At 41.6% G+C, this 27862-nt stretch overlaps 1 protein-coding gene across 3 annotated transcripts in view; it reads right to left on the reverse strand.

The window, feature by feature from the left end:
* Nucleotides 1-286: 286 nt before the first annotated feature.
* KIF27 (kinesin family member 27) overlaps nucleotides 287-27862 on the reverse strand; it is a 33084-nt gene continuing 5508 nt past the window's right edge. The window contains exons 4-18 of one of the 3 annotated variants that reach the window (XM_081213545.1): nucleotides 23295-24277; nucleotides 21848-21991; nucleotides 20874-21074; nucleotides 19140-19315; nucleotides 18170-18294; nucleotides 17047-17202; nucleotides 15574-15779; nucleotides 14323-14538; nucleotides 13381-13488; nucleotides 10199-10375; nucleotides 8397-8612; nucleotides 7023-7229; nucleotides 5475-5673; nucleotides 4505-4660; nucleotides 287-3843 (exon numbers count right to left, since the gene is read on the reverse strand). In XM_081213545.1, the coding sequence (XP_081069671.1) occupies nucleotides 3407-3843; nucleotides 4505-4660; nucleotides 5475-5673; nucleotides 7023-7229; nucleotides 8397-8612; nucleotides 10199-10375; nucleotides 13381-13488; nucleotides 14323-14538; nucleotides 15574-15779; nucleotides 17047-17202; nucleotides 18170-18294; nucleotides 19140-19315; nucleotides 20874-21074; nucleotides 21848-21991; nucleotides 23295-24277 (3707 nt within the window). In that variant the 3' untranslated portion in view covers nucleotides 287-3406. Of the gene's footprint in view, nucleotides 3844-4504; nucleotides 4664-5474; nucleotides 5674-7022; nucleotides 7230-8396; nucleotides 8613-10198; nucleotides 10376-13380; nucleotides 13489-14322; nucleotides 14539-15573; nucleotides 15780-17046; nucleotides 17203-18169; nucleotides 18295-19139; nucleotides 19316-20873; nucleotides 21075-21847; nucleotides 21992-23294; nucleotides 24278-27862 lie in introns of all 3 variants that reach the window. The other 2 variants (XM_081213544.1, XM_081213543.1) reach the window with 2 other exon arrangements.

Consider the following 27862-nt stretch of genomic DNA (forward strand, 5'->3'; position numbering starts at 1 on the left):
ACAATAGGTAGGTAGGTAGGTAGATACAGTGGTACCTCGGGTTACATATGCTTCAGGTTACAAACACTTCAGGTTACAGACTCCTCTAACCCAGAAATAGTACCTCAGGTTAAGAACTTTGCTTCAGGATGAGAACAGAAATCGTGCTCTGGCGGCGCAGCAGCAGCGGGAGGCCCCATTAGCTAAAGTGGTGCTTCAGGTTAAGAACGCACCTCTGGAACAAATTAAGTACGTAACCAGAGGTACCACTGTACAGATACAGCCACACACACACACACACACGGGCTAAATTAAAAAGCAAACTTTATTAGGCCAATAGTGCTGCTTTACATCTCTGAAATCAATTTAGACATGCCTACTTGTGCGCTGCAATGACTTAAGACATTTTCTGAACAGGTGGTGGTGTCCACATTGGTTGCCCTAAGCAGTGAGAAGATTAAAACACCTTTAAAGTTACTATCCCTGCTCCTGAGACGGAGAACACCCACCCACGGACACATCTTGCTGTGTAAGTGTCAGAGCTCAGAAAATTAATAATGAACCTTGAAAAGCACATAAGAGGCTTTAAGGAATGGACACCCATGGAAGACCTCAAGCAAGCCATAGTGTCCATGTTGGAAACCCATGCTTTAAAAGATGATTATTAATTTAGTATATGGGTATGTGTTATGGAAGCTAAGACATTTGTAATTTATAGCAATTAGTTGATAATACTGTTTCAACAGTGGAACCATGCTGAAAGGTTCTCTGCACCATTTGCTCTCTAGCATCAAGCTAAGGGTTAAAAAGAAAAAAGAAAGCTCCATACATTTACAGCAGCTGTTCACTGTGCTGATTAGCTTTGTGATGTTGTGAACTGACCAACCCACACAGGCCCCTTTGCTGCACCTTTTTAAAGAAGTTGCATACTGTAGGAACCATTTACTGTACTTCATTTTGTGTTTTAGAATGTTTGTATTTGGGTTGTGTACGTACATTTTAAGAGAGTGAAATATTTGAACTTAAGACCACACCCCTTTGCAAAACTCTCAAATCACGATGCAACAAAGCAACAAATAACAAATGCAATTAAAACAATTATTTCCGTCTTGAGAAATTGTAAAATATTTTAGTTTACAAATAAAGCAGTTGGACACACTGACATAGAGTAGGATGAACTATGGTTTTTAGCATGTTCACAGTCTATCTTAAAACATGATATCCTGATATCCTGACCAGAAAGGTTTCTTCTTAAGAATCACTACTGGAAGTTAATGATGCCTACAAGCGGATAGCAACTGTGTAAGATATTATCCAGTTTTTTTTAAAAAAAATGCAACCTAAGCAAAAAATAATTCAAAGCAATGGGCTGGATCCAGACTCCTGTGGAAAGGGAAAAGGAACAATATCCAGAGGAGGCTCCCATTGGAGTAAGGAGGATAGAGGTGGGTTTCATTAATTAATCTCCTACACTCTTGAACAGAGTTCCCTGCCACTCTGGCAGGCAGAGCAGGGGAGGGAGAAAAGGCCAGAATTGACAACTCTTCTTCCAGCAGAGTGCCATGTACTCAATATTTTTAAGTGCAAAGATTGATGTGCCCAAATTTGCAAAAATAACTATCTGTAAAGTACATCTGAACACTCACACTCATGACAAATATTTAATGCACAATAGTCTACCCCAAAGATCAGTAGTAAAGGTTTCATCCAGGTGCTGAGAGAGTCTGGAGAGCTTCTCACCCTCGTAATTTCCTCCCTTTTTATGTCTCCCAACCCTGCTCCAGAAGGCTAGAACAACATGGAAAGAATGAGAGAGCAGTAGGAATAAGGGAATTTGCCCGAATCACCTTTGACCTCCCACTCATGCAAGCATCTACTGGATCAAAAGTGTCATTTGTTGGCAGAGGGACAGAGTTTGATACAATCCTGTATTTTATTTTTTTATTTTTTTAAGAAACTAGGCACACATTGGCTTAGATTTTAGAGGCCCCATGAAAGGACTACCATTTGGGATGCTCCAGCCAATGGAAAGAGGGTTGGAGGCAGTTTTTGCTAGTTGACCATTCTGTGTCTTTCAAATTTACTGCAGGAGGCCGGGGAACAATATGGGAGAAGTCACCCATCTTCGGCCAGCTGGAGACTCTGCTGGATTGGAATACCTTCCGTGCACAAAACACGTCCTGTGCACAGTTAATAAACAACTTGGGAACCAATGAGAAAAACAAAAAATTAGAAGTGCCCCTGGAGTCATTTTATCTAGAACTAACAATGACCTTCTGTACTGAGAAACGGGGGTCAAGGGAATTATCATAGGAAGAGTGAGTATATATGCTGCAAGTCTGCTCCTAGTCCCTTTATCCACAGTAAGTGTTATGTCTACACCAGGTCGAGTAGACAAAGCAGTTTTCTAACTTATCATGTACTTCACGCTAAGAGATACACAGCTGTGCCTTCCAAGCAGGGTAACTTTATTGCCCTAGTTCACTGACAGCACATCTACATCTATCTCAGTGATACGTGGCATAGCTCTAGCAGCAGAGAGTAATTTCCCTGGAGCCAATAAAAATGTTTCTTTTCTATTATGGAAAAAACTTTCTTCCCACAGAAAGTTTCAAAGTCACATAACAACAGAGTTAGTTATAAGAAAGAGAAATTGGGGCTTTCATTTAAAATATGTGTTGGGCAAAATAAATTTCCTTGCGAAAACATTAATTTCTTAGAAACATTGTAGTCGTGTTTTGTTTTTAAAGGACATTCACAACCCAAGGCTTTGGTCAGTCACAAGTGCTTTGTCAAACTTCAGCATAAGTATGCCTGGACTGGAAACCAAGTATTGCTGATGTATCTATGAAGACCTTTATTACAATGGGCTGGTTCACACCAGATTTCTTTTTTCCATGTGAGTGCTCCAGGCTGTCAGCACCACCATGTTCATATGGACAAATAATGTGTAAAAATAGCCAATTATACAGTCAGCAGCATTTAACCTAATGTGATTTCCGCCCCCCCACAGCTATACAATAAGACTGTAACTGTGGTTGCTTTTATACATTGTTTGTCTTCATAAATATGCACTCAAGAATGATCATGATAACTCATGCAACTAAAAATGTATTTTGTGAAACCAGCCCTAAGATTCTTTGCGGTATAGAAGAATGCATTTATGAAGACGTGGAATAAAAATCCATCAGTTACTCTGAAGGAAAAATCAGTACAAATAAAATTTATTCTTTAAGGACAAAAAGTCCTTTGGTTTCAACCCCTGATATAATCACTCTGCTATTAAGGCCTCAGATTTCTATGGGGCACAATAAATGATCAGCAGTGTGAGACACGCAATGTGAAATAACTCAAATATCGTAGCTGCCTGAAATAAACTGGAAATAAAGGGAACTGTGTAATTGCTTTCAAAATATTACAAGGATAATTATATATTATAGTCAGATTTTCTAGGCATTTCAATAGAATCAGCAGGAACAGAATTTATACCAACTGCAAGGCTGGAACGCCTTGAGGAAAGCTCAGAAGCAGGGATATAGCGCAATTCTTTGCGAGGAAGTTTTACTGGGGTTACTCCTTGAAGCTGTGTCATAGTCTCTCTCGCCTGAGAAGGACAACACACTTGTGGGTGAGATTTTGCAGGCTGACGTACTTTTCCTGCTTGCTCTTCGTGACTGCTGGATGTGTTGGGTCCCAGTTCTGCAGCTTCCTCTTCAAATCTGTATGAATTCTGTTGTGCTCCTAAATCACCCTTTGGGGAGTTTATTTCTTTTAATTTCCCTGTTGGTGTGGATGTCCGTTTGAATTCTTCTGACAAGGTAATTACTTCTTCTCGATTCAGTATCCCATCACTGGAACAATTACCTAAAAAGAAATATTGTTTAAAATGCAGTTGGCTTGGATGCTTTGGGGGAACTATTATGGTTTGTTCTGTTTTGTAATGTTATGACTCTAACTTGGTTCAGCTGTTTGCTGTTATTACAGTATCCCCCGAGGGTGTTAATTAATAAATGAAAAACACTGCTAGCTAAAAAAATAAAAAGAGTAAAATATACTGAGATCCCTAGTTACCTTGCTGGAAAACAGAAGGGCTCGCTGCATTCATGGAAGGAAGAGTAGTTTAGCAGGGGCTCCTGCTGGAGGAAACGGCTGGGAAATTATTTTTGCCCATTTCCCCTGCAGCCCCCAACACTACCTCTCAAGCTGCTGCAGAAGGCCCCCGCCCAATGCTGGGAAAATCAGGGAACATGGGGGAAATCATTGAAAATTGTCTTCCCTCATCTCCATTTCTGAGTACGAACTTAATGATCCAAGTCAGCAAAAGTTAAAGGGGTAAAATGTTTTTTAATGCATCTGAAAGCTATTAAGAAAATTAAAGAGACCTGAAATCTAAAATATCCTCTATACTGATAATGTTAAAATAAATCCAACTTCATTGTGATTAATAGGAGTTTTGCTACCAAGCTGAGTAAGAGTTACATTGCAGCTATGTATGTTTTAGAATTACAATACTTCTAATATTTACTTTGTGTCAGAGGATTGTGTATTGATTCTGCAACCAGTTCCTTTAATTTCTTCTTTAATTCACGGCTAGTTTTCTTATAGAAGAACAAGTCTCTTTCCAGTTGTTGGACTTTAGTTTCATACGTCTTAAAAGTTTCTGCAATACTCTCCCCATCTTCTTCTAGAAAGACAGAACTAAGTTTAGATTCAAACTTCATTATAGCACAAACAGAGTTGCGGATAGTGTATACTGAATCTCATTTGTAATTTGTCTCAAAGTGTAAATGTTACGTGCTACAGTATGTTTACATGTATAAATCTAAGAATCACGTTCTAGTAGAAGTGCAGCAGAAAGGAAGGTATTGTTCTTACCAATGAAAACAAGAGATTAGCAGTGGAGGGAGGGAAGGAGAGATGGAGGAAAGAAAAATAACTGAAGCTGTAGAGAGAGAAAATGATAATCACAATACTAATACTTCAGCTCAAAGGAAGATGATCATTAACAAGTTTAAGATGTGACTTATTTGAAAAGTGGGGGGAAATATTAAGCAAATCTGAACATTTGCATTCTTATAGAATAGGGTAGGGAACCCGGATAATTTTACTTTCAATACTTCTGCTTGTTACAATTACGTTTTGCATCTTAAAATAAAATCCAATGCCTGGTGGGCCAGGCATTGTCTGGCTGCCTAAATCTGGGTAGGAATTTGTGGAGATGAGGATAGGATTCTTGGACATTATATCCTTGGATCGCAAGAGAGTGAAGTGATAATGGAATATTTGAAGCAAAATTTGTAATTTCATACTACTGTAAAATATATAAATCTTACATGTCATATGAACATTTCTGATGGAATTACACTTTTAGTAGTAACTAGATATAATTTCAAAATTAGGAACAGTAGAAGAATCCTGTTGGATCAGACTGACATCCTGCTTCCCACGATCATTATTAACCAGATGTTACTTCAAAGTTCTCAAAGCCAAAATACCTTTGCAATGAAGCAATATTAACTGCATCTTTTGCTCATGTTCTTTCTGTTGGAGAGTCAGACGCCTGTCACACTGAAGCATGAGATGCTCAAGTGCCGATTCAAGTTCTCTTACTATGTTCTCTTTTTCCGTTACCCTCATTCCCATTTCTTCTGCCTGCAGTTGCAATTTGCGTTCAGTCTCACGGAGACCGACAACCTAAAAAAGAATTTCCAAATCAAAGCATGCCTGGCCATGGAAATCAGGCAATCACACTTCAAAATAATAATGAAATATGGAGGTCATATTTGTAATGAGTCCAAGTATGAAATAATATGATGGAAAGCTAATACATTACTGTACATCTTTCACCGTTTATATAGTCTCACTAATAAGATATTCTGAGTCCCATACTGTAATTGAGTTGAAAGTCAATTGAATCATCCAATCCAAATGTCCCAGAAAACATATAATTTATTAACTCCATCTTAGATTCCACAACTGTCAAACTTCCAAAAAGAAAAACAAACAGAAAAACAAAACATACTGGGCTTTATCTATGGCTACGCTACATGTATTTATCAAGAGGACAATATACAGTTAGTGATTCTCAGAGTGGACCTGGTTAAGTTAATAGATTTAAATGTGTGTACTCTGAGTAGGGACACGGGTGGCACTGTGGTCTAAACACTGAGCCTAGGACTTGCCGACCAGAAGGTCAGCGGTTTGAATCCCCGCAACAGGGTGAGCTTACCGTTGCTTGGTCCTTGCTCCTGCCAACCTAGCAATTCGAAAGCACGTCAAAGTGCAAGTAGATAAATAGGTACCACTCCGGAAGGGAAGGTAAACAGCATTTCCGTGCGTTGCTCTGGTTTCGCCAGAAGCAGCTTAGTCATGCTGGCCACATGACCCGGAAAAACTGTCTGTGGACAAATGTCGGCTCCCTTGGCCAGTAAAGTGAGATGAGCACCGCAACCCCAGAGTCATTTGCGACTGGGCTTAACTGTCAGGGGTCCTTTACCTTTACCTTACTCTGAGTATGACACAATGGATATCACTCATAGTTTGCAAGGTAATCTTTTATGATGGCGTGGGGAACCTTTTCTTCTCTCAAAGGCTACATTGCCCCAGAGATAATCTGTTAGGGGCCAAAGCCTGTGATGGTTAGGGCCAGAGTTCACGGTGGCATTTCTTTTTTCTGACATCCCTATTTCTCACCCTCAATCACAGTGGGCTGCCAGGACAGGGCAACATCACTCTTGCCTGAGCTTTAACCTGATCGCTTGCAGAGGTCTTTCCCTTTTCCCCCTTCCACCCTCAATTGCTTTCTCACTACCACACTTTTCTTCTTCTGGGTTCCTACCAACCAGCCCATGAAAAGAGAACAAGGGCTGCACGTCCCTACCCATGCTTCAGAATATACAGTGTGTATGAAATACACCCTATTCAGAATTAAATATCTTCAAACTATCACTAATTAGCAAAAGAAAGTTCTCCATGAAGCCATTTTATGCCAGCAGAAAGAATGTTCAGAATTTTTTCTGTTATAAATTGTTCAAACAACAAACCTTATGAAAATACTTTAAAAGAATTGCTCTCAGCTCTGTAGCAGACAAGGAAACCAACTTTCCCATCACATTGGCCTCACTCTGTGTGAGGATTTGAGAGGAAGCTCTGATGGAGTCCTGATGATTCTGGATACTTTCATTCTTGTAAGCGATGGCAGCTTCTAAGGTTTCAATCCCTTCTTCAAGCTGAAATAAAACATGTTCCTCCTGGCAAGAGAGCAGAGATTATCCCACTGTACTTTAATTCCCAAAAGTGTATTTACATGATTAGCCTTTCTTAAGTGCCTTTTATTGGTAAAGTGTTCTTATTCTGTTGTTTGCAACATAATCTTGTATCTGGCTGCTTGGTCATATACAGTGGTACCTTGGGTTAAGTACTTAAATCGTTCCAGAGGTCCGTACTTAACCTGAAACTGTTCTTAACCTGAAGCACCACTTTAGCCAATGGGGCCTCCCGCTGCCGCTACGCCGCCAGAGCATGATTTCTGTTCTCATCCTGAAGCAAAGTTCTTAACCCGAGGTAATATTTCTGGGTTAGCGGAGTCTATAACCTGAAACGTATGTTACCTGAAGCGTATGTAACCCGAGGTACCACTGTACTGGGCTTCGGGCTCAAAAGGCAATGGCCGGACTGTTGGGACTCACAAAAACAAGAGCGAAAAGATACCAAGAAACAACTTGGGCCTTCCCTGCCTCTACACTGAGGTGGCGGCAGTACTACCAGGCAGGGTTGCTGAAGTTTAGGTGGGGGATCTTTTGCAATATAACGAAAAATCCTTCACATGATTGGCAGCATGGAGTAAGAGTTCTCGTACTGCCAACCTGTGGTCAAAAGCCCCCAAATTATTTACACGTAGGAAAATCAGCCCACAGATACAAGTGGTAATAGTATCCAGTCCTCATGTAGGTTCAATTCAATGTCAGACTTCTAAAATTGTGCTATTAAAGTACATCCTGGTGCTCTGAATGCTTCCTGAGAATAATAATATAATAATAATAATATCTTTATTGTCATTGCCCCCTTCGGGGGTATAAGGGCCCAACCGAACCCTCTGGGGGCGGTCTGGCAAAAAGTCCAATATCCACCCACAAAGTGATAACGGAAGCCCCAGATCTTCCAGTTTAGACATCAGACATTGTGGTAGAATGGTATTATTGAGTTGAATGACCTTACTACAATGTATGTATGCGCTGAATTCAGTGTTATTTAGATAGGTATCCTCACAATTATTTTTTAAACTGCGTTTTGAAAAACTCTGGGGTTCATTTCTATAATAGTATTTCCAAACACTAGCTCTTTAGCTACCATTAATATAAAAGAGTCATTCCGATTGGTTGATCATTGTGCTTAACTGAATGGAAAAGTTTACTTACTTCTGGTGACAACACTCGGCCATTCTTCAGTTTCTCATCCACACTATTCCTTCTGTTCAACAGCTGATCCCTTTCCTTTTGTAGAGCCTGGATCTCTCCCATAATCTTTTCTTGCTCATCAGTGCTGCTGCTCTGAAGCTGCATATTTTTGTCACACAACTCCTGATTCAGCATACTCAGACGAGTCGATAATCTTAAGCTGTCTTTATTGAGGGCCTATAAAGCCGCAATTGAAAACAGAATCTATTTTAGGATAACTCCTCCCCGAAATAGAACATAATAGCCACTTTATTAGAGAGTGTTTGATGACAAAACAATACAATGAATATGGTATATATCATGCCTATGGAAACTCTGCACTTGCAGAAGTTTTGGCAACTGACACACAAATCCTTCCAAAGTTCATTGACAGTATAGGGTTGGATCCAGAGCTAATTGAATGTAACAGGGCTGGATTCCCATGGCTTCCCAAGGTCAGGGGACTGTGCTGGATGGGGCTGAGAGAGCGATCCCAGCGAGCTGAGCTCCTGCTTGTGGAAGCTGCCTCTGCTCCATTTTCAGAGATCTTCCTTCCCTTCAACTTGTGTTGCAGCTCTCCCTAATCAGAAGGGTCCTGAGATTTGAGTTACATTAAGGGTTTCTTAGAAAGCCTTTACCTACTGAAATGAGAGCACACCAGGGAAGAGAGGGAGGAAAGCAGGCAGACTTCCTCAGCTGGCTGTCCGGTGACAGATCCAGGGGGAAACTTCTACAGGACTCTCTTTTCATTGCAAATAAAAAGAGGTGTCCACATAGAGAGAGATGTGTGTGTGTGCATTGGTAAAGAAATACCTGCACACTTGCCCAGTTTAGAAAAAAAATGGTAATGGAGGGTGTGTATGTGCTAAGCACATGCATCCCCATCAAAAAGTGCCCACTTGTGTGGATGTGTGGTTTAGGAATTAGGCAGAAAATGTAAAATATCCTTGCACCAATGCACACATTGAAAACCGGATCTGAGCTCACCATAATGTGAGATCTCACCCCGTATGGGCGTAGCCCAAATTTACAAAAAAAAAAAGGTAGGGGAGAGTTATGTATATTTTGCCTGAACCTCAACCTCTTGTCCATAGCAGCACAGTGCTAACTGCTTTCACTAACACCATGTAGGGCAGGGAACTCCAAACTCGGCCCTCCAGATGATTTGGGACTACAATTCCCATCATCCCTGACCACCGGTCCTGTTAGCTAGGGAAGATGGGAGTTGTAGTCCCAAAACATCTGGAGGGCCGAGGTTGGGGATGCCTGATGTAGGGGAATGGCAGTCTGGGCCAGTGATCTGTGGGGAACTGTACCAGCCAGGAGACAAGAGCTGGAGGCAGGGGAAGCTTCAGAGCAGTAGGGTGGAGCACAGAATAGGTTAGAAGAAGAGGAGCCCAAAGCCTGGCCAGGCAAGTGAAGTGGGTGCGTCACCATTGTCTCCTGCACTACTGTCTCCCAGAACCAGGAGATAATTGAAGTGGGAAGAGCACAAGCAACTTCCACGCAGTCTTAGGCTGCATGCATGGCGCCTTTTGGGGAAAAATACATAAACTGATGGAGGGGAAGTGGCCTCTTGTTGCTGCAACTGCTCCATAGAGTACAGACCTGGGAATAGCTGCCTACATGCAAGACTGGTGCGCGTGAGCCATAGAAATGACTGTAAGTGGTCAGCTTCGACAATAAAGAGTTAGCTATCTGCCATGTGCATTTGTTTTGCTGCGGAGCATCCATGACACCTCTTCGGTTAGACAGCAGCAAGCATTATTACAAAAATAAGGCACCTGGCTGGATCTCAGTTTTTTAATTTCCAAATGGCTCTTCTCTTGTGTCAGCACTTCTTTCTTGGAAATGATAGCTTCTCTTCTCTTTAAATCTTCCTCCAAATTTTTTAACTCTTGCCGCTGATGCAAAACTTTCTCTAGCTCTTCATCCAGCCATTTCTTCTTCTCTTCTAATTTCTTTAGCAAGGCAAGGAAGAAAACAGAGGAATCTTGTATATGTTCATAAATATATTCTCAGATACATGGTCTTCAACAAAGTCACTTTCCCCACATTAAAAAAAAAGCACAATCTCAGATTTCTTGGACAAGACCTAATATTGACATGTCTAAAAGGGGAGGAACTAAGACCAGACAGTTGTTTGGTTTCAGTTGACTAAGTACTGAACTGCCATCTAGATATTTAATTCAATGAAATAAACTGATAATCAATCAACTCTACACATTGGAAAACCTCAGCAAAAGGACAGTTTCATATGAAACCTTTGTATATAGATCAAATTACAAAAAAACCCAAAACACTCAGTTGGATCCAGACTTACAGTAGGGACATGATGACCTTATGGAGTCTCTTTCTAGAGGGTCATTCCATGCCAAATCACCTGATTTTAATACTTGGCCATGCTCTCACGACTCACATTTTCTTCATGTTTTTTTTTTTTTGTGTGTGTAGATACCTATCAGATAACCTCAAATTAATTTTTTAAGATTTTTTGGTCCAAAATTGGGCACAGGAGAATTTTTTGAAAATTTCGATTTTTGCATGATTTAGGCTAATGCAATTTCTGCATCAGTTTAGAAAAAAAAACTTCCTGTTTCACTTATTTTTCAACCGATTGGGCTTATTTTCGTATCAAAATAAAGCTAATTGTGGTCTCTTTCAAAATAAGGTATAAAAATGGAATTAAGTGCCACAGAAAAGGGTCACTGACCATTCAAAGTGAATTTTTGTCATTTTATTCCCGGTAGGTTCGATAAAGCCTCTCCTCTTGCAAAGAGGGGAGGGGTTGTGGGCGGGACCCGATGTTTGCCTCATGCAGGGGGCGTTGCTCCCTGCTCCCCCCACTCATCTGGCTGGCGCACAACGCTCACAGGTAAGCCCCCAATCGGGTGGCTTGGAGGGGGCGGGGTTTGCAGCTCAACCTGCTGCTGCGCCAGCCATGCGGCCTCATTTTCCGCCTTCCCGTCGCGAGTCACCCACCCTCCACTCCCTCAGAGGTCAGGGTTTTGGTTTTTTCTCTTGGCCTTGCTATGGACCTTAGATTGGTCGCCCAGGTTGTCCAGGGGGCTTGGTAGGATTTTTTTCCATTTGGCATTAGGCCTTGTGGTTTTTTCGCCTACCTCGTAGCAATCGTCACAACTTTCTTGGTATTGGTGGGTAGGTTAGGCACTGGAATGTGTTTGTGGTGTGTGGAAGGGCTAGGTGTGGCCATTGCCTACGCCTTCAATTTTGGGTATTCCGTTAAAGGAATCCGGCGGTCGTGGATCCTGTCCGATGCCTGTGTGGCGGGGGGCCATGGCATGACCCTCGGTGACATCAGGGGAGAGCTTATAGTTGTATTAGCATCAACAGGCTCCACCTACTGGTGAATAAACCCCCTTTTAGGCTCAACCCTCTTCAAGTGGGTGGAGTCAATTGTCGTGATCCAATGCCTAAGCCAATACTTTTTCACTTGCTGTAATCAATAAAGTTGTGGCCTTTTCTTGCCCATTAACCTTATATTACGTGTCCGTGTGTCTTCATTTCACTAAGCAGGGATCAGGTCCTCGAACCACAAGCCAAACTACAACTAACACGCCTATCATACTTTTGTTGTTGAATGGGCTAACCATGTACTTGTTATGTTTTAAAAATAAGGAGGGTGTTTTTGTGGTTATAAAATAAATAGATTTTGAGGTATTCCCCCCCCCCAATTTTTTAATACTTTTTTTGGACAGGTTTAAGGGCTCTTTGAGCCTGAAATAACTCACACAATTGTGAGAATAGTTAAAATTGTACCCTCTGATGTTACAATGTCATCTGAAGTTATTTTAAAAATTAAGTTTTATTGATTATTTAATAAAAACAAAATACCTCTCAGAGCCCTTGTTCATTTTTGTGTGTAAAACACTTCTGCAATGATATGGTCAAAGCTATTTTGTTTCCCATACAGTGGTACCTCGGGTTAAGAACTTAATTCGTTCTGGAGGTCTGTTCTTAACCTGAAACTGTTCTTAACCTGAGGTCCCACTTTAGCTAATGGGGCCTCCCACTGCTGCCATGCCGCTGGAACACGATTTCTGTTCTCATCCTGAAGCAAAGTTCTTAACCCGATGTACTATTTCTGGGTTAGCGGAGTCTGTAACCTGAAGCGCATGTAACCTGAAGTGTATGTAACCCGAGGTACCACTGTACATGAAATATGGTCAACGATGCTGTTTTGATCACTGTATGCAATATGACCTTTCTGAATCAGCAAGAAAAAATGTATTCATTTATTTTTGTACTTTAAGAATGTCTAACAAGTTTCTTGCGAATGAAACCAAAGGATTTGGGCAATAAGTGTCAGACTCAAGGTGCCAGGTGATTTGGTGTGGAATGACCCTAGAGCAACAGGAGTGGCAACCATAAAAGGCACCCTGTACTATAACCCCACCCTTTTCTGTTGAAAAGGTATATATGGATGACTCTGTGTTAACAGAGGAGGGGAGCAGAGAACACTGATGCAGATTACTTTGTAAACATGTCCACACAGCACAAACAGCAACTTCTGTGTTAAGCAACAATATTGTCAGAAGGAATGCAAAGGAATGCACTTTTGCAAAGTGTTATATATAAAAGCGCTCTGCAAAAAAAGAACCCTGCGTATTTCAAGCCCTACATGTCAACATAGTATCCATCTGTGTGGCTTGCAGGGATTGCATCTCAAGCTTTTTAGTAATTGCTTAATCAACCAGAGGGTTTTTAATGGTACAGTTAAAAATTGGTTGATTAAGCTTGCCAAATAACTGAAACACTGCAATGTCTTGTTGTCGTTGTTTTCAATTAGAGAAGCATTTTTTTCTTGTGACTTTCTATTAAAAAAATTAAGTTATCAAGTTGCAGCCCTTGAGCTATACAGTAAATCCTAGCAAAGGAAGATGCTTCTGCCACAAAAATCTGTCAGTAGCATTTCAACTTGCCAGCTTTACAAAATATTGCATACCTGCAGTTGCTGAGTGGTTTCAGATGAGTTTTTTCTCTTAAATGCAGCAATTTCTTCATCTTTTAGTTTTAGAATCTTTTCCTGCTGCTCTGTCTTTTGTTGGAGCTCCTGTAAGTAAAGGAAGAATCCTTTTTACACATTAGCTCAGTTTTTGAAAGGAAAACTAAAGTTTAGTTGTTGTTATTATATATATATTTATTAAATTTATATCCTGCTTTTCCTCTCAAAGGAGCCCAGGGCGGAAATCAGACAAGCAATAAAACAATAAAACAGATGCAGCTTGGGAAAGAAAAAGGCTGGTTTAAAGAGGAAGGTCTTTAGTGGGTGCCGAAAAGATAACAGAGATGGTACCTGTTTAATATTCAACAGAACACTAAAGGTCAAAATCCAATATTGTGTGGAACGGACCTCCTAATAAGATGGTATTTGTAGGAAACCCTCTCCTGCAGAATGCAGTGGTTGACTGGGCATATAAAGGATGGGACTATTCTTTAGGCATCCTGGTCCCAAGCTGTACAGGACCTTGAACCTAGCCTGGTAGTTAATGTCTATTATTTTAGTAACAGAAAGTAGTTGTTACAGCACTGGAAGTTCTAACATATGAGTCTTAAAACAAACTGATGGGTTACAAGTATTTCAAAATATAAATATCAGGAAAAGATGTGTATGTATCACTTCAGAATCTTCAGAGTTCTTTGGATGCAGCAATCTTTACAATGAACTCTGTAAGGCAGGCTTTTATTACTTCATACCCAGAGACAGCGATTTGCCTAGGTTACCTAGTGCATTCGGAGCTGATGTGAAATTTGAACCAGGGATTTACCTGGTTTATAAATGACACAAAAATCATCTTAGTACTGCATGATGTTCTACAGGAAAAGTGCCAAAGATATGTCTCACAGAAGGCTATGAAACTGGTATTACAGTTTTATTAGGACATACAGAAATGAAATCTCTTGCCTTTATCTGCAGTTGGCCCTGCTGAATTTCTGCCTCCAAGCTTTTCTTTTTTTCACTCTCCTCTTGCAATCTTTTCTGAAGCTGGGCTTGCTGATTTTTCATGTGACTGACATTCTGCTCCAGTTCAGTTACACGTTTCTCATTCTGGGTGGACAGCGATGCCAGTTTCTTAGTGTCCTGCTGTTTTCTTTGCAAGTCCTAATGCGACATAGCCAGTTTAGTCCATCTTGCTATACTGTATTGTACTATTATTGTGTTGTTTATCATTGTAAAGTGGACCACTTTAATATGTTTAACTATGTGACTTTTGTTAAGCCTCCTTGCAGTTGTTGTTTTTTAAGTAGAGAGGCAAGCTGTACAAAATATATTTTACTTTAAAGAAAAACGGGTAGGCAGAACATAAACCAGGTCTTGCATGGGGTGGGGAGCAATGGGTACTATGATGTATAAATATCATCAACCATGACCATGGGTATTTGCCTAGAAGCAGAATTTATTAACACTGCATACCGTATTTTTTGCCCTATAGGACGCACCGTCCCATAAGGCGCACCTAGTTTTTTGGGGGGGAAATAAAGGGAACAAAATTATTTCCCCCCGAGCTTCCCCCGACCCCAGCCCCCAAACAGGCAGCTCTCTGCAAGCTGTGGGAGCCCAGCGCTGGCTCCCGCTGCTTGCGGAGAGGTCCGTGAAGCCTGGAGAGCGAGAGGGGTCGGTGCGCACCAACCCCTCTCGCTCTCCAGGCTTCAGCGAAAGCCTGCATTCGCCCCATAGGACGCACCCAGATTTCCCCTTCATTTTTGGAGGGGGAAAGTGCGTCCTATAGGGCGAAAAATACAGTATTCCCAAAAGTAGTCCATTGCCTGGGAAATCATTTGTGAATGGTTAAATTTGCATTGCTGGTTTTATATGGCACATATACCTGGGCTATACAAGAAATTACCTGGCTAATAAAGCAAAATGCACAATAGATGGGAATGTGCTGCAAGTCTGAAAGAGAATTGTGGGTAGTACCAATATAGGAAGTGGTATAAATAGATGCTACCTAGTAATTCCAAACCAATGACTTCCTGATCAATGGCTCTGTTTCTAAGCCACCATGCTCTACCAACCCTAAACTATTTATTTGTTTGAGAGAATACTATCATAAAGTTGATACAATGGAGTACATAAGATCCTACGTCAACTTGCCATGTAAGGAAATTGGGAAATTAGTTTCCCAACTACACCTACCTGTACTTTTAGCTTTGCTGTATCCATCTTCTTTCTAAATTCTTTTTGTAACCTGGCTTTTTCAGCAATGTCTCGTAGTTCCTTGTTCTCTAGCTCCTGCAGTTGCTTTTGTGTTTCAGCTAAATCCATTTTGGCCTGCTCTGCTTCGTGCTCAAGTTGTGTTACTTTCAGTGAATACTGCTTACTTACAGATTGGGCATCATTACCTTAAACATCCACAAATTAAAAGCAAAGGCATCATTTGTAAGTTTTGACAATGTAGCAGCTCACTGGTCAAAAGGAACTTCTTCCCTTTTTTAAAAAAACCCCCACAAACCAATTAATCTTTATCTCTCTCTCTCTCTGCATACACATATATATCACCCCCCTTTTCTCCAAGTTGTGGTTGTGTCCTCCCCACCTACCACTTTATTAGACTGAAATGGACTTACTAACCCACGGACATGGGGCGAGGAGAGGAAGTTCTGTTGCATAAGTGGAACTCCTTGTGCATATGGATGATTTCCTTGAATAGAGTGCCAAGTTACCAATTCTGTGTTTTGGGACGTTTTGGCTCCCAAATAACAAAAATGTGGAAGTAAGTGTTCTGGTTTTTGAACATTTTTTGGAAGCCAAACATTCAATGTGGCTTCTGCTTGATGCAAGAAGCTCCTGCAACCAATCAGAAGTCTTGGTTGTCGAACATTTCAAAAGCTGAACGGGCTTCTGGAATGGATTACTGTATTTTTCACCCCATTAGACGCACCGCCCCATAGGACGCACCTAGTTTTTATGGGGGGGGGGAATAAAGAAAAAAAAATTATTTCCACCCCAGGCGCGGGGCTGGCGCGGGGGAAGCCCGAGCTTCCCCCGACCCCAGCCCCCAGAACAGCCTGCTATCTGCAAGCCTAGGGAGCCGCGCCGTCTCCCCAGGCTTGCGGAGAACTGCGTGAAGCCCGGGCGCGCTCTTCAGCGCGCCCCAGGCTTCAGAATGCAGGCAGCTCTGCGCAACCCTTTGGAGCCTGGCACGGCTTCGCGCCGGGCTCCGTAGGGTCACACAGAGCTGAGCGACGCCCGGGAGCGCAGGCAGCTCTGTGTGACCCTTTGGAGCCCGGCGCGGCTTCGCACCGGGCTCCGTAGGGTTGCGCAGAGCTGAGCGACCCCCGGGAGCGCAGGCAGCTCTACGCAACCCTTCGGAGCCCGCGTGTCTTCGAGCCAGTCTCCCAAGGATTGTGCAGAGCTTCCTGAAGCCTGGAGAGTGAGAGGGGTCGGTGGGCACCGACCCCTCTCGCTCTCCAGGCTTCAGCGAAAGCCTGCATTCACCCCACAGGACACACACACATTTCCCCTTCATTTTTGGAGGGGAAAAAGTGCGTCCTATAGGGCGAAAAATACGGTACATTCGACAACCAAGGTTTGACTGTAACAGTAATTAAGGTATCATTTTTGACATGTTTCCATTTTTATAAAATTCAACTTTCAAAATCCAGTTACCTGTTTTCACCAGCTCTTTAATAAGTTCTTCCTTCATTCTGATATTAAGGGCCAGTTCACTCATTTTTTGCTTAGCAGCAATAAGCTTTAGTTCTGAGTTCTTCAATTTCTGCCTATTCAGTATTTGACTTTTCTGAATACATTCAATATCAGCACCTCGGAAAGAAAGAATCATCTTTTAAAGAATGTACAGCTCATTTCAGAGCTTAAAGAGATTTTTAGCTATAAATCTGCTTTAGCACCCATGGAGCAAAAGTAGATTTCATATTTAGTAAGTAAAATTAATTTATATTTTTGAACAAGAGAGGACACTCAGACACCACCCACTTGTTAAAGTCGTCTACAGAGGGTGAACCAACTCAGAATCTAGTCTTCCAGCCACATCCACGTCCCCACACCTGGTACAGACCTTGGTTAACAATTTGTGCCACATTGGTTAATATGTTTGTGGTAGTATGTTGTGCTAGAACATGGTAAAAGGCATGTCCAATGCCACTTGCATTTGAGCATGAGCAATCAATGTTGTGAAGTAGATGCTGCAATCCTTAAATGAAGGGTGGTATAGAAATTTACCCCTTCATGGATCACTGCCTTGCCGTGGCAAAGGGGCTTGAATAACTCAAGAGAAGCTATGAGCTGTGCCGTGCAGGGCCACCCAAGACGGACAGGTCATAGCCGAGAGTTTAGACTAAATGTGATCCACCTGGAGAAGGAACTGGCAAACCACTCCAGTATTTTGCCAAGAAAACTCCATGGACATACATAAAAAAGGAACTTTGAGAAGAAAGTGAGAGTTTCCAAGGCATGCTCTGGTTCGTGGGGTCACAGAGAGTCGAACACGACTAAGACGACTAAACAACAACAGAAAGTTAATAAATAATAATATGATGGCAACTTCTATTCCTTTTTATGCATTTTTTGCTGAGTTTTGTAAAGATTACAATGGTTAGCACCCTATGGCAAATGTCACACTCCCAAATTAATCTTACAGATCCTGATCAATGTTTCCACACTACAAGACCAATACTACTCATTGGACCCTAATGTCCCTAATAATTATTAGTAGAATGCACGATACATGAAAATGTTTTTTTGCATCGTAGCATCCATTTCCTTTCCTTACCTGTATCAGTTTCCATCTGTAAAATGTTTTCATTTTGTGAAATGGAATTGTGCTGCATTTCTTTTGGTTCATGTGTAGAGCTGGGAGGAGCTTGTTTTCGTGTCCATGTACGATTTAAGGAGCGTCTAGAGTAAAATATATATATATAAAAATTGCTTGGACAGTGTTCTAGAAGCCACAAACATGAGTCTGACCAAACTGCGGGAGGCAGTGGAAGACAGGAGTGCCTGGAGTGCTCTGCTCCATGGGGTCACGAAGAGTCGGACACAACTAAACGACTAAACAACAAAGAGTAAAATTAAACCACACATTTTAATTGATTAACCCCTACAAATACAGTTTTGAGACCACATGCATGAGGTGTTTTTCTCTGGCAATGCTTCACATGTTTGCCAAATCCATAAGCAGGGAACCAGGCAGAGGGCCTTCTTGGTAGTGGTGCCCACCCTGTGGAGTGCCTTCCCATTAGATGTGAAGGAGATGAGTAATTATATAACATTTAGCAAACATCTAAAGGTAGCCCTTTATAGGAAGTGTTTAATGGTTTAATGTTTTACTATATTTATATATTTATATATGCTGGAAGCTGCCCAGAGTGGCTGGGGGAACCCACTCAGATGGGTGGTGTATTACTAAAAATACTTACACTGAATGCTCTGACGTTCCTTTGTAGCCAAGTTGCCTTCTGGTTTGTTCTACTGGTGCAGAGCTAGAATTCCACTGTTCCTGCCTTACACCCACCTCAACTTAATGCCCTGTGCTAAAAGACACATATGTAACAGGCCAGCCCTATTTATTCAAGTACATCTCTGCTACAACCTCGAGCTACTCCAATGCTAATCACCTGTACATTCAGCTTTGTATGAATGCCTAGCATAACCCTGATATGCATTTACATTTTGACCCAGGTCTGTAGTAGGCCAGTATTTCCTCCTAAATACACGGGCATAAAACAGGACAAAATGTGTACCTAAATAGGGTTCTCTTTCTGTTCTTGGCATTTCTTTCATCTTCATCACTGTGATCAGAAAAGCAGCAGTGAAGAACTTCATCTTGTTCTTCTACATGATCCAACACTATTTGGCTACGGGTTCGAAATCCAGCCATTACTCTGTTGAGCGAATATGTTGGAGGGCTTGTGTGTACCTTTAGAGATGTAAAAAAACGGTTGCCAAAGAACTCAAAGTGGGATATAGAATGAATGAATGAAACTTTATTTGCGTCAGCCATCGGCCATAGCAACAGAAGAACATTGTGATATACACAGAACAAAATAAAAAGTGGGGCATAGCGTTCTCTTCACTTGCCCATCTTACTCTCAACAAAGCTGGGAGATAGGTTTGCCTAAGTGGGTGTGACTGGCACATGTACCCTGTAAGCTTCATGGATTAATGGGGATCTGAGTCTAGGTCTCCACAGTCCTAATCATACATACTAACCAGATATTGGCTTGAGCAGCGGTGGCGATAGTATTAGCAGAGCCTCCAGAGCAGTGAGGATGGGGAAGTGGGGCGTCGTTCCATCTGGCAAGCTATAATGCTTGCGCTGCAATATGTTCACCATAGCGCAATACTGAATTCCACCCTGTATTTGTTTGTTACTCTTTATGAGCTGTCTTGAAGGCATTTTTTGGCCAAAAGGCAGCCCATAAACAGTAGCATAAAGGTAAAGGGACCCCTGACCATTAGGTCCAGTTGTGACCGACTCTGGGGTTGCGGTGCTCATCTCGCTTTATTGGCCAAGGGAGCCGGCTTCCGGGTCATGTGACCAGCATGACTAAGCCACTTCTGGCGAACCAGAGCAGCACACGGAAACGCCGTTTACCTTCCCACCAGAGTGGTACCTATTTATCTACTTGCACTTTGACGTGCTTTCAAACTGCTAGGTTGGCAGGAGCAGGGACCGAGCAACGGGAGCTCACCCCGTCACGGGGATTCAAACCGCCAACCTTCTGATCAGGAAGTCCTAGGCTCTGTGGTTTAACGCACAGCGCCACCCGCGTCCCTGTTACATAGTGTAACATAAAACATAACATAGTGATGGCACCAACTTCGACTGCTGTAAAAGAGGACCGGATATCCATGGAAAATAAGGCTATTGATAGCTTCTAGCCACGATGGCTTTGTTCAGCCTCTACTTTTGGAGGCTGTATGCCTCCAAATACCAGAATACTCTGAATTCTGTTGGGAATTGCAGGTGGGGAGAGCGGTATGGCACTCGGATCCTGCTGGAAGGCTTCCTATAGGCATCTGGCTGGCTGCTGCAAGAACATTATTGTGGACTAGATGGGCTTTTCTAATGTTCTTAAAAACCTTCCAGGTGAATCAGGAGATCTCCCGTCTTTGCCCTGCCTCTTGAATCCAATGGGAGGAATTCTGTTCTAAGATGGTTTTCTTCAACTAAAGATGAAGCTGCAAACCTGCAAGCTACCAGAAACTTTCTCAATATGGTTGGAGAAGTGGCATTCAAAAAGTCAGATATACCATTTACTGTGGTGGAGAATGGTCACTTCTGTACCATACTTATATATCAGAAAAAAGACGGTAATTTTCATACCTACATTTCAAATCATCTTTTGAATGTTTTTAATACCTGTTTTTAACAGTCTATTTGGCAATTTAATGTTGTATTTTATATTTTTCTAAACTGCTTAGAGGCTTTCTTACAATCAAGCACTGTATAAAACTTGTTAAATAAAAAATACCTTTCGAGAATCCAGCCCCACGGTAGCATTAAAGGATTGCACCAAACGTTTAGTTAGAGGAACACTGTATGGTCTTTTTGAAGATATTACACCAGCTGGTCCATCTCCACAACCACCACTGGAGGCAGAGGCTTTTGTAATTTTCTCTAACTTGTCATTTAGCCGGTCAATTATAAGCTGCTGCTCCACCATTTTATCATTCTTTAAACAAAACAAAATATGCATTTATCAAACATCTGACAAAATTGCAAAACTAAGTAATTTCTGCCCTCGCTGACCAATACTTAAGCCTGAACAGTTCTTGCTACTGAATTTTTTCTTTCTTCCTTCCTTCCTACAACAACACTGTGAGGTAGATTAAGCTGAGATACTGAATTTCTCTTGTATTCCTTTCTAGTGAATCGATACATCTTGGGAGTTAGTATAATAAATAGAAGTTCTGATTGCTCTAATTGGTAATTAAATGTTGTGATGTGTGGTCAATTTTAGCACCAGAGTTGTTTGCCTGTAAGTAAACAGAACTCTGTGAGCTTAACAACATTAAGAGTTGCTATATAACAACAAAACTCAGGCTAAGAATTAAATAGTTGGGATACTACAATGCTGAGATTCATTCAAGTCCACCAGAGCATTAACAGTATGATGACTGGGAATGTAATATTTAAACTTTTAAAATAAATGTAGTTCAAAAACCAAAATACATTATACACACACCTTTTAAAAAAATCATCTAGAATGATACTGTGCAATTCTGACAGAGCATAACCCAAACTTTGGTTGCAATCCTACACATACTTACATTTTAAAATGAACATGAATATCACTATTCAGACTTTCAGATAATGTCCGTTGCAGATTACTTCCCTTGGGTTAAGATTATTTCCACTATGTTGGTTTAATCATTTATATAAGATTGACAGCTTTAATATTACTTCATAGAGCCTTCACCAATAACCAGCACAACGGAAAGTTACCTGTAGCCTATTTGTCTCTTGGGCCTCCTTCAGCAATTCCATATATTCTTGATTCTCCTTTATCAGCTTCTGTATTTGATCTTGCAATACTTTTATCTCAAGCTCTCTCTCACTAAACACTTCTGCATCGGTAGCAAGAGCCTGCTAGGTAATAAGGGGTTAAAAAGAATACCAAATATATGAAATGGAGGGTCTTGCACAAAGTGCACATTGGAACTTGAATGTATTCACTCCTCCATTAGTTAGATATGTTTTATTCTACCACCTGAACAGAAACTGTTAGAAAGCAAAGCTACTATATAATTTAAATACAGCCCTTAGTATTTGTTACAATCTAGGACAACAGCAAGTTAAAAGAGGGGTGTTATTGGTTATTAATGCTTTGCCTTTGATTACAGTATATGACTTTAAGTCACAGGAAGCAAAAACAAGGGTTTTTTTTCTATGAAGTAATCAAAACTGGCTCAAACAACAACTATATATATCTGTGTTTCATGTGGTTTTTTGTGTGTTTTTTTGGTGTAGGGACTAGAATGAGAATAGTAAACCTTGGCTGAAATGGGAAAATGAGTTTCTCTTTACAGATTTTGTGTCTAGCACTATTATGAAGTGTAGACCAACAAGGTATGTGTGACCTAGCAGAAACAGCTGTTCAAAACTGGGAGTTGCACTTTCACCTTCCCTTGTATAACACCCCTGCTGAGAATTTTTAGTTTTTCACTCAGTGGCAGGATGCAGAGAGATATACAGTAGTCTGATTCCTTCTGTCACCACAATACATAACAAGGAATCATGCACTAGCCAAGCAGCGATAAGACTGTAAATATAAGGGAAATTGGCAACACACAAAGATGCCCCACAGAACTAAACAACTATTAATATTTTAGTTATTTTCAATGAGATTCTGCAATTTTGTTAATGAATTAGGAGCCAATTTGTTATTATTAATAAAAGTAGAAAATAAATGTAGCACATTGTGTTTTATCAGTGTTCTAAAGCAAATTCTGAATAAGGTAAAGGCAAATTTCCTCCCTTACAAACAGGTATCACCACATCAATCCATATATAAGACATTATTTTGTATGAGATAATTATTTCACCCTTATGTCAGACTCTCCCAATACTTCAATTTTGCTGTGGTATAGTATTGTCTGTATTCAAGCTGCAGAAGAATATAAAAAATAAGGAACTAATATGTAATTCAGCCATGTAAAGCTGATGCAGATTTTTATTCCTCCAAACCTTACAATTCTGCTTAAAATATTATCCCAATGAATAAAATCTATTTTTTGGACATCTAGCAAATTTGATTTGCCCTCCAGATGAGCAAACAATGTATGTGCAATTTACAAAGAACCTTGATTAAGAATGGATAAACTTTCCAGTTACAGCATAGATTTCCTTTTTATGTACTCTCACCACTTGCATTAAATTTACAGTAAAATACCTGATACTTCTTCAGCTCTCTCTTCAGCTGAAGAATTGTGATGTGATGTGGTCCTTCTTGGTTACCTCCACTTCCACAGTTTACCTGAGGAATGACTGAAGAAGCCTCTCTCCTGAGTTCCTGAGCCACACATAGCCAATCTTGCAATCTTTCCTGTTGACTTTTTGATAGGCTGGCAATATTTTTTAATTCGGCAAGGAACACATAGGCTTCTTCCATGCAATTTCGGTAGTTAAAACTTTCCACCTGGAGCTGGGCAAGCTGCTCCTCAAGAGAGCGGATTTTGTTTCTGTCCCGAAATGAATCCTGTGACCCTTGACTGCCAGGGATCTGTCCACTAATCTGCTGGTTTTGAACAGTTTCACGGAGTATCTTGATGGCAAACTCCATTTCATCAATAAGGTCCCAGTCTGGGTTGTAGTTGACAATAGGTTTGTTTCTAATATTTTTGGCTCTGTTGGCATATTTGATGGAATTTAGTGATTCATCAAAATCCGAAGATGATGGGCTAATACAAGTTATCATGACAGTCTTGGCATTGCCTCCTAAGGAGTCCTTAAGAATACGTGTAATTTTTGCATCCCTGTATGGAATATGTGCACTTTTCCTCTTTGGGTCCCCAAGCGCACTTATCACATTTCCCAGAGCCAATAGGCCACTGTTGATCTGAATTGATTCTTTGAACCTTTCACCAGTGTTCCCAGTTTTTGTTACTCTTTCAGAGCCGGCGAGATCAACAAAGTGGAACTTGGAAGCAATCAGCTGGCTTGAACTTTGAGGTGAATCTTGGGCAGAATCTGTGTCCTTCTGAGTCTGACCCGGTTGCTGTTGTTGACAAATACTGATTGTAAAAACCGCATGAGATCGGCTAGAATGCTCATTCATTTGGGTTGTGCCTGTATGTCGAGCGGCATTTCCGGTTTCTAACAAGCTCATTACTTCATCCACGTTTTCAACCTGGCAGTCTTTGGCACCAACAATTACTTTAAAAATAAATTTAAAAACACATTTTTAAAGAGCAAACCATAAAGAATAGTAAACAAAGCTAACCGCAAAATATAGACTATTAAAACTCATATGCCTCATTCAAGAAGACATTTGACAAATTAATTATGGCATTACTCCCTTCTCTTGCGGGGGCCCAATTAGTGCCATTGCCTTCCGTTAAGAGTTTGGGTGTAATCCTTGACGCCTCCCTTTCCATGGAGGCGCAAGTCACAGCAACAGCCAAGGCGACATTTTTCCACCTTCGCCGCATCAAGCAGTTGGTCCCTTACCTTTCCCGCCCCGACCTGGCCACAGTGATCCATGCAACAGTCATCTCCAGGCTTGACTACTGTAACTCGCTCTACGCGGGGCTGCCCTTGAAGCTGTCCCAGAAACTCCAGCGGGTACAGAATGCTGCAGCGAGGCTCCTCACAGGGTCTCTGCCATGGGAGCATATTCATCCAGTGCTTTTCAAGCTGCACTGGCTCCCGGTGGAGTACAGGGTCAGATTTAAGGTGCTGCTTTTGACCTTTAAAGCCCTTCACGGCCTAGGACCCTCGTACCTACGGGACCGCCTCGCCTGGTATGCCCCACGGAGAGCCTCAAGGTCCATAAATAACAACACCCTAGTGGTCCCAGGCCCTAAGGAAGTTAGATTGGCTTCAACCAGAGCCAGGGCCTTTTCAGCACTGGCCCCAACTTGGTGGAACGCTCTGTCTCATGAGACCAGGGCCCTGCAGGATCTGATCTCTTTCCGCAGGGCCTGTAAGACAGAGTTGTTCCGCCTGGCCTTTGGATTGGAGCCAATTTGATTCCCTCCGCCCCCTTTTTCTTTTTTCTTTTCCTTCTCCTGCAATGAGGCTCCATTTTAATATTTTAATGTTCCATTATTTTAATGTTGTATTTTATTTTTGTTTTTAAGTTGTAATCACTCATCTTGTTTTTATTATTGCTTGTAAGCCGCTCTGAGCCCGGCCTTGGCTGGGGAGGGCGGGGTATAAATAAAAAATTATTATTATTATTAGCTGTTAATTATAAACAACTGCAAGCACTTGAAGAGGGGATATTTGAATGGGGTGTGCTCTATGTGTGTTTCCACATTAGGTATTTAGGGTGAATTGCCCCACTTTGTTCATTTACCTTTTATGGGGCCCTCACACAACACCATCATCCAGTCACTGTCATACTAGATTTCCCTATTATCTAACTTCAGAAAGTCCACCTCTTTTCAGAAGCACAATCTCCACATTCAGTCACTGTCAGGGAACTGACATCGGAGCGAGAGGCGAAGGGGAGGCTCCCAGATGATGCTGGCGAAGGACCCAGCAGCAGGGGGAGAAACAGCTCAGTAGAGGGGGAAGCCAATCAGCGCAACACCAGGGATAAAGGGGGGCAGACGGGGGAATTGGAGAGAGGGCTCCAGGACTCTTCACTGGACATCAGTGAGGAGAGCCCAGATCCTCCGCTGCCCACGCCTTCCCTGCGCAGAAGACTCCCGCGCAGTGAGAGGAGGAGGAGACTGGGTGTCAAACAACTTTTATGCTGGAAGAGGTTCAAGAAACGCCCACTGACGGATTCTGCCAGTGACTGAGGAGCCACGATGAGAAGGGGGTGTGCAGTTAGAAAGGTTTAACAAGGCAAATTAACCAAGAAAGGCACCAGTTTATGCACGAGTAACTCATACCTATTACAGTCACTTTTTATACTACTCTTCCAGGTTTTTAAAAAGGACCAAGTTTTGACAGTGGCAGTGATGTATTGGGAAAGCGAACCTATCACCACACAACACACATTGCAACATTGGTTGTGGGCAGCATTTTATGACCCTGATCTGTTTGTTTAACCTACCTATTGCCAATGCTTCTCTGCCTACATTTTAAAATGTAGTATAGTGTTATAGCACTACAACAGTATTCTTATAACGCTATACCTCTTTAATTTTAAAAAATAACACTGTGGTTATTAAATGACACTCTCCACAAGAGAATGTGTGCTGAGCTGCAATTGATCCTATCTACAGCAACTCTGTCACACTCACTGGTGTGGACAGAAAGCACAATGCTCCTAACAGCAGGGAAAATCAGTTGCAATTCCACTTGTAGCTTACAATGGAAAAGCAATAATTCGGAATCACTAGGAGCATCTGGAAGAGTGTTGTGAGTGTTATGTACTGAAGTTATCACCCTGGGCCAGCAGGGGGATACTGTAGATAGTTCAGGTCCACATATGCAAATAAGGGATTGAAAGTGATGTTCAGTGATTGGATACAGTGGTGACTCGCAAGACGATATTAATCCGTTCCGCGAGTCTCTTCGTCTAGCGGTTTTTTCGTCTTGCGAAGCAACCCTATTAGCGGCTTAGCGGATTAGCGCTATTAGCGGTTTAGCGGCTATTAAAGGCTTAGCGGCTATTAAAGGCTTAGCGGATTAGCGGCTAAAAGGCTATTAGCGGCTTAGAAAAAGGGGGGGAAAGCGAAAAAAAATCAGAACACTCGCAAGACGTTCTTGTCTTGCAAAGCAAGCCCATAGGGAAAATCGTCTTGCGAAGCAGCTCAAAAACGGAAAACCCTTTCATCTAGCGGGTTTTTCGTCTTGCGAGGCATTCGTCTTGCGGGGCACCACTGTAGTTACAGAAAGTTGTTACAGTTACTTTCTAGTGGAGCTCTATATAAGCAGGCTGGCTGAACCCTTCAGTTCTGTTCTGTTCTGGCCTCTGAATAAACAATAGCTGTTTGAAGAATCGCTGTGTCGTCTGATCTGTTCACCCACAACTTAACAGTGAGTGTGCGCACACGCGCACGCACACACACACACACACACACCATAGCTGATCACACAAAGTGTATTTAATCTCAGGCATCTCAGGGACAGGTGGGAACAAATCCTGTCTAAAACTGGTGAGCTGCTGACAAGACAGTGTTGACAATACTGAGCTAGATGGAGCAAGAGTCAGACTTGGTAAAAACACACTAAGTTTCATACTATATCTTTTTTCTTCTGTATATAGTGACTGATCAATGTAATAAAAATAATATTAAAAAATAAAATGGCATAAAAATTGGGATTGGAATTAATGGGAGACAAAAGGCTGACAATGCTGCTCTATAGTTATATTTCTTTCTTTATTTACAGCATTTATACCCTGTCCTTTAGCCAATAAAAAGAGCTTTCAGAGCAGCTCACAAAAATCAGTACTAAGACTGGCCCTGCACTCAGGCTCACAGTCTAAAGAGACACAACGCACAAGAAAAAAAGAACGGGATGGAGAAAGGTAAAGCAAGATCAAGGACAGGTAATTTGCTTTCCAAGTTCATAGCTGTATGTTCTGGTGACCTTTAAAAAACTCTGTGTCACTCTCTCGTCCCTGTTCATTTCGGAACAAGCATCGGCATCCGTAAAACCAGTACACCGGGGGTGTGGGGTAGAGGGGCCTGGAGGGCCAAATGTGTTCTATGAAAATGTCGTGAAATATTACAACTGGAAGACAGTTTAGGTGGAGAAAAATTACATTGGTGCCCCGCAAGACGAATGCCTCGCAAGACGGAAAACTCGCTAGACGAAAGAGTTTTCCGTTTTGGAGGT

The sequence above is a fragment of the Podarcis bocagei genome, assembly GCF_964188305.1.
Source record: "Podarcis bocagei genome assembly, chromosome: 11".
Lineage (NCBI taxonomy): Eukaryota > Metazoa > Chordata > Lepidosauria > Squamata > Lacertidae > Podarcis > Podarcis bocagei.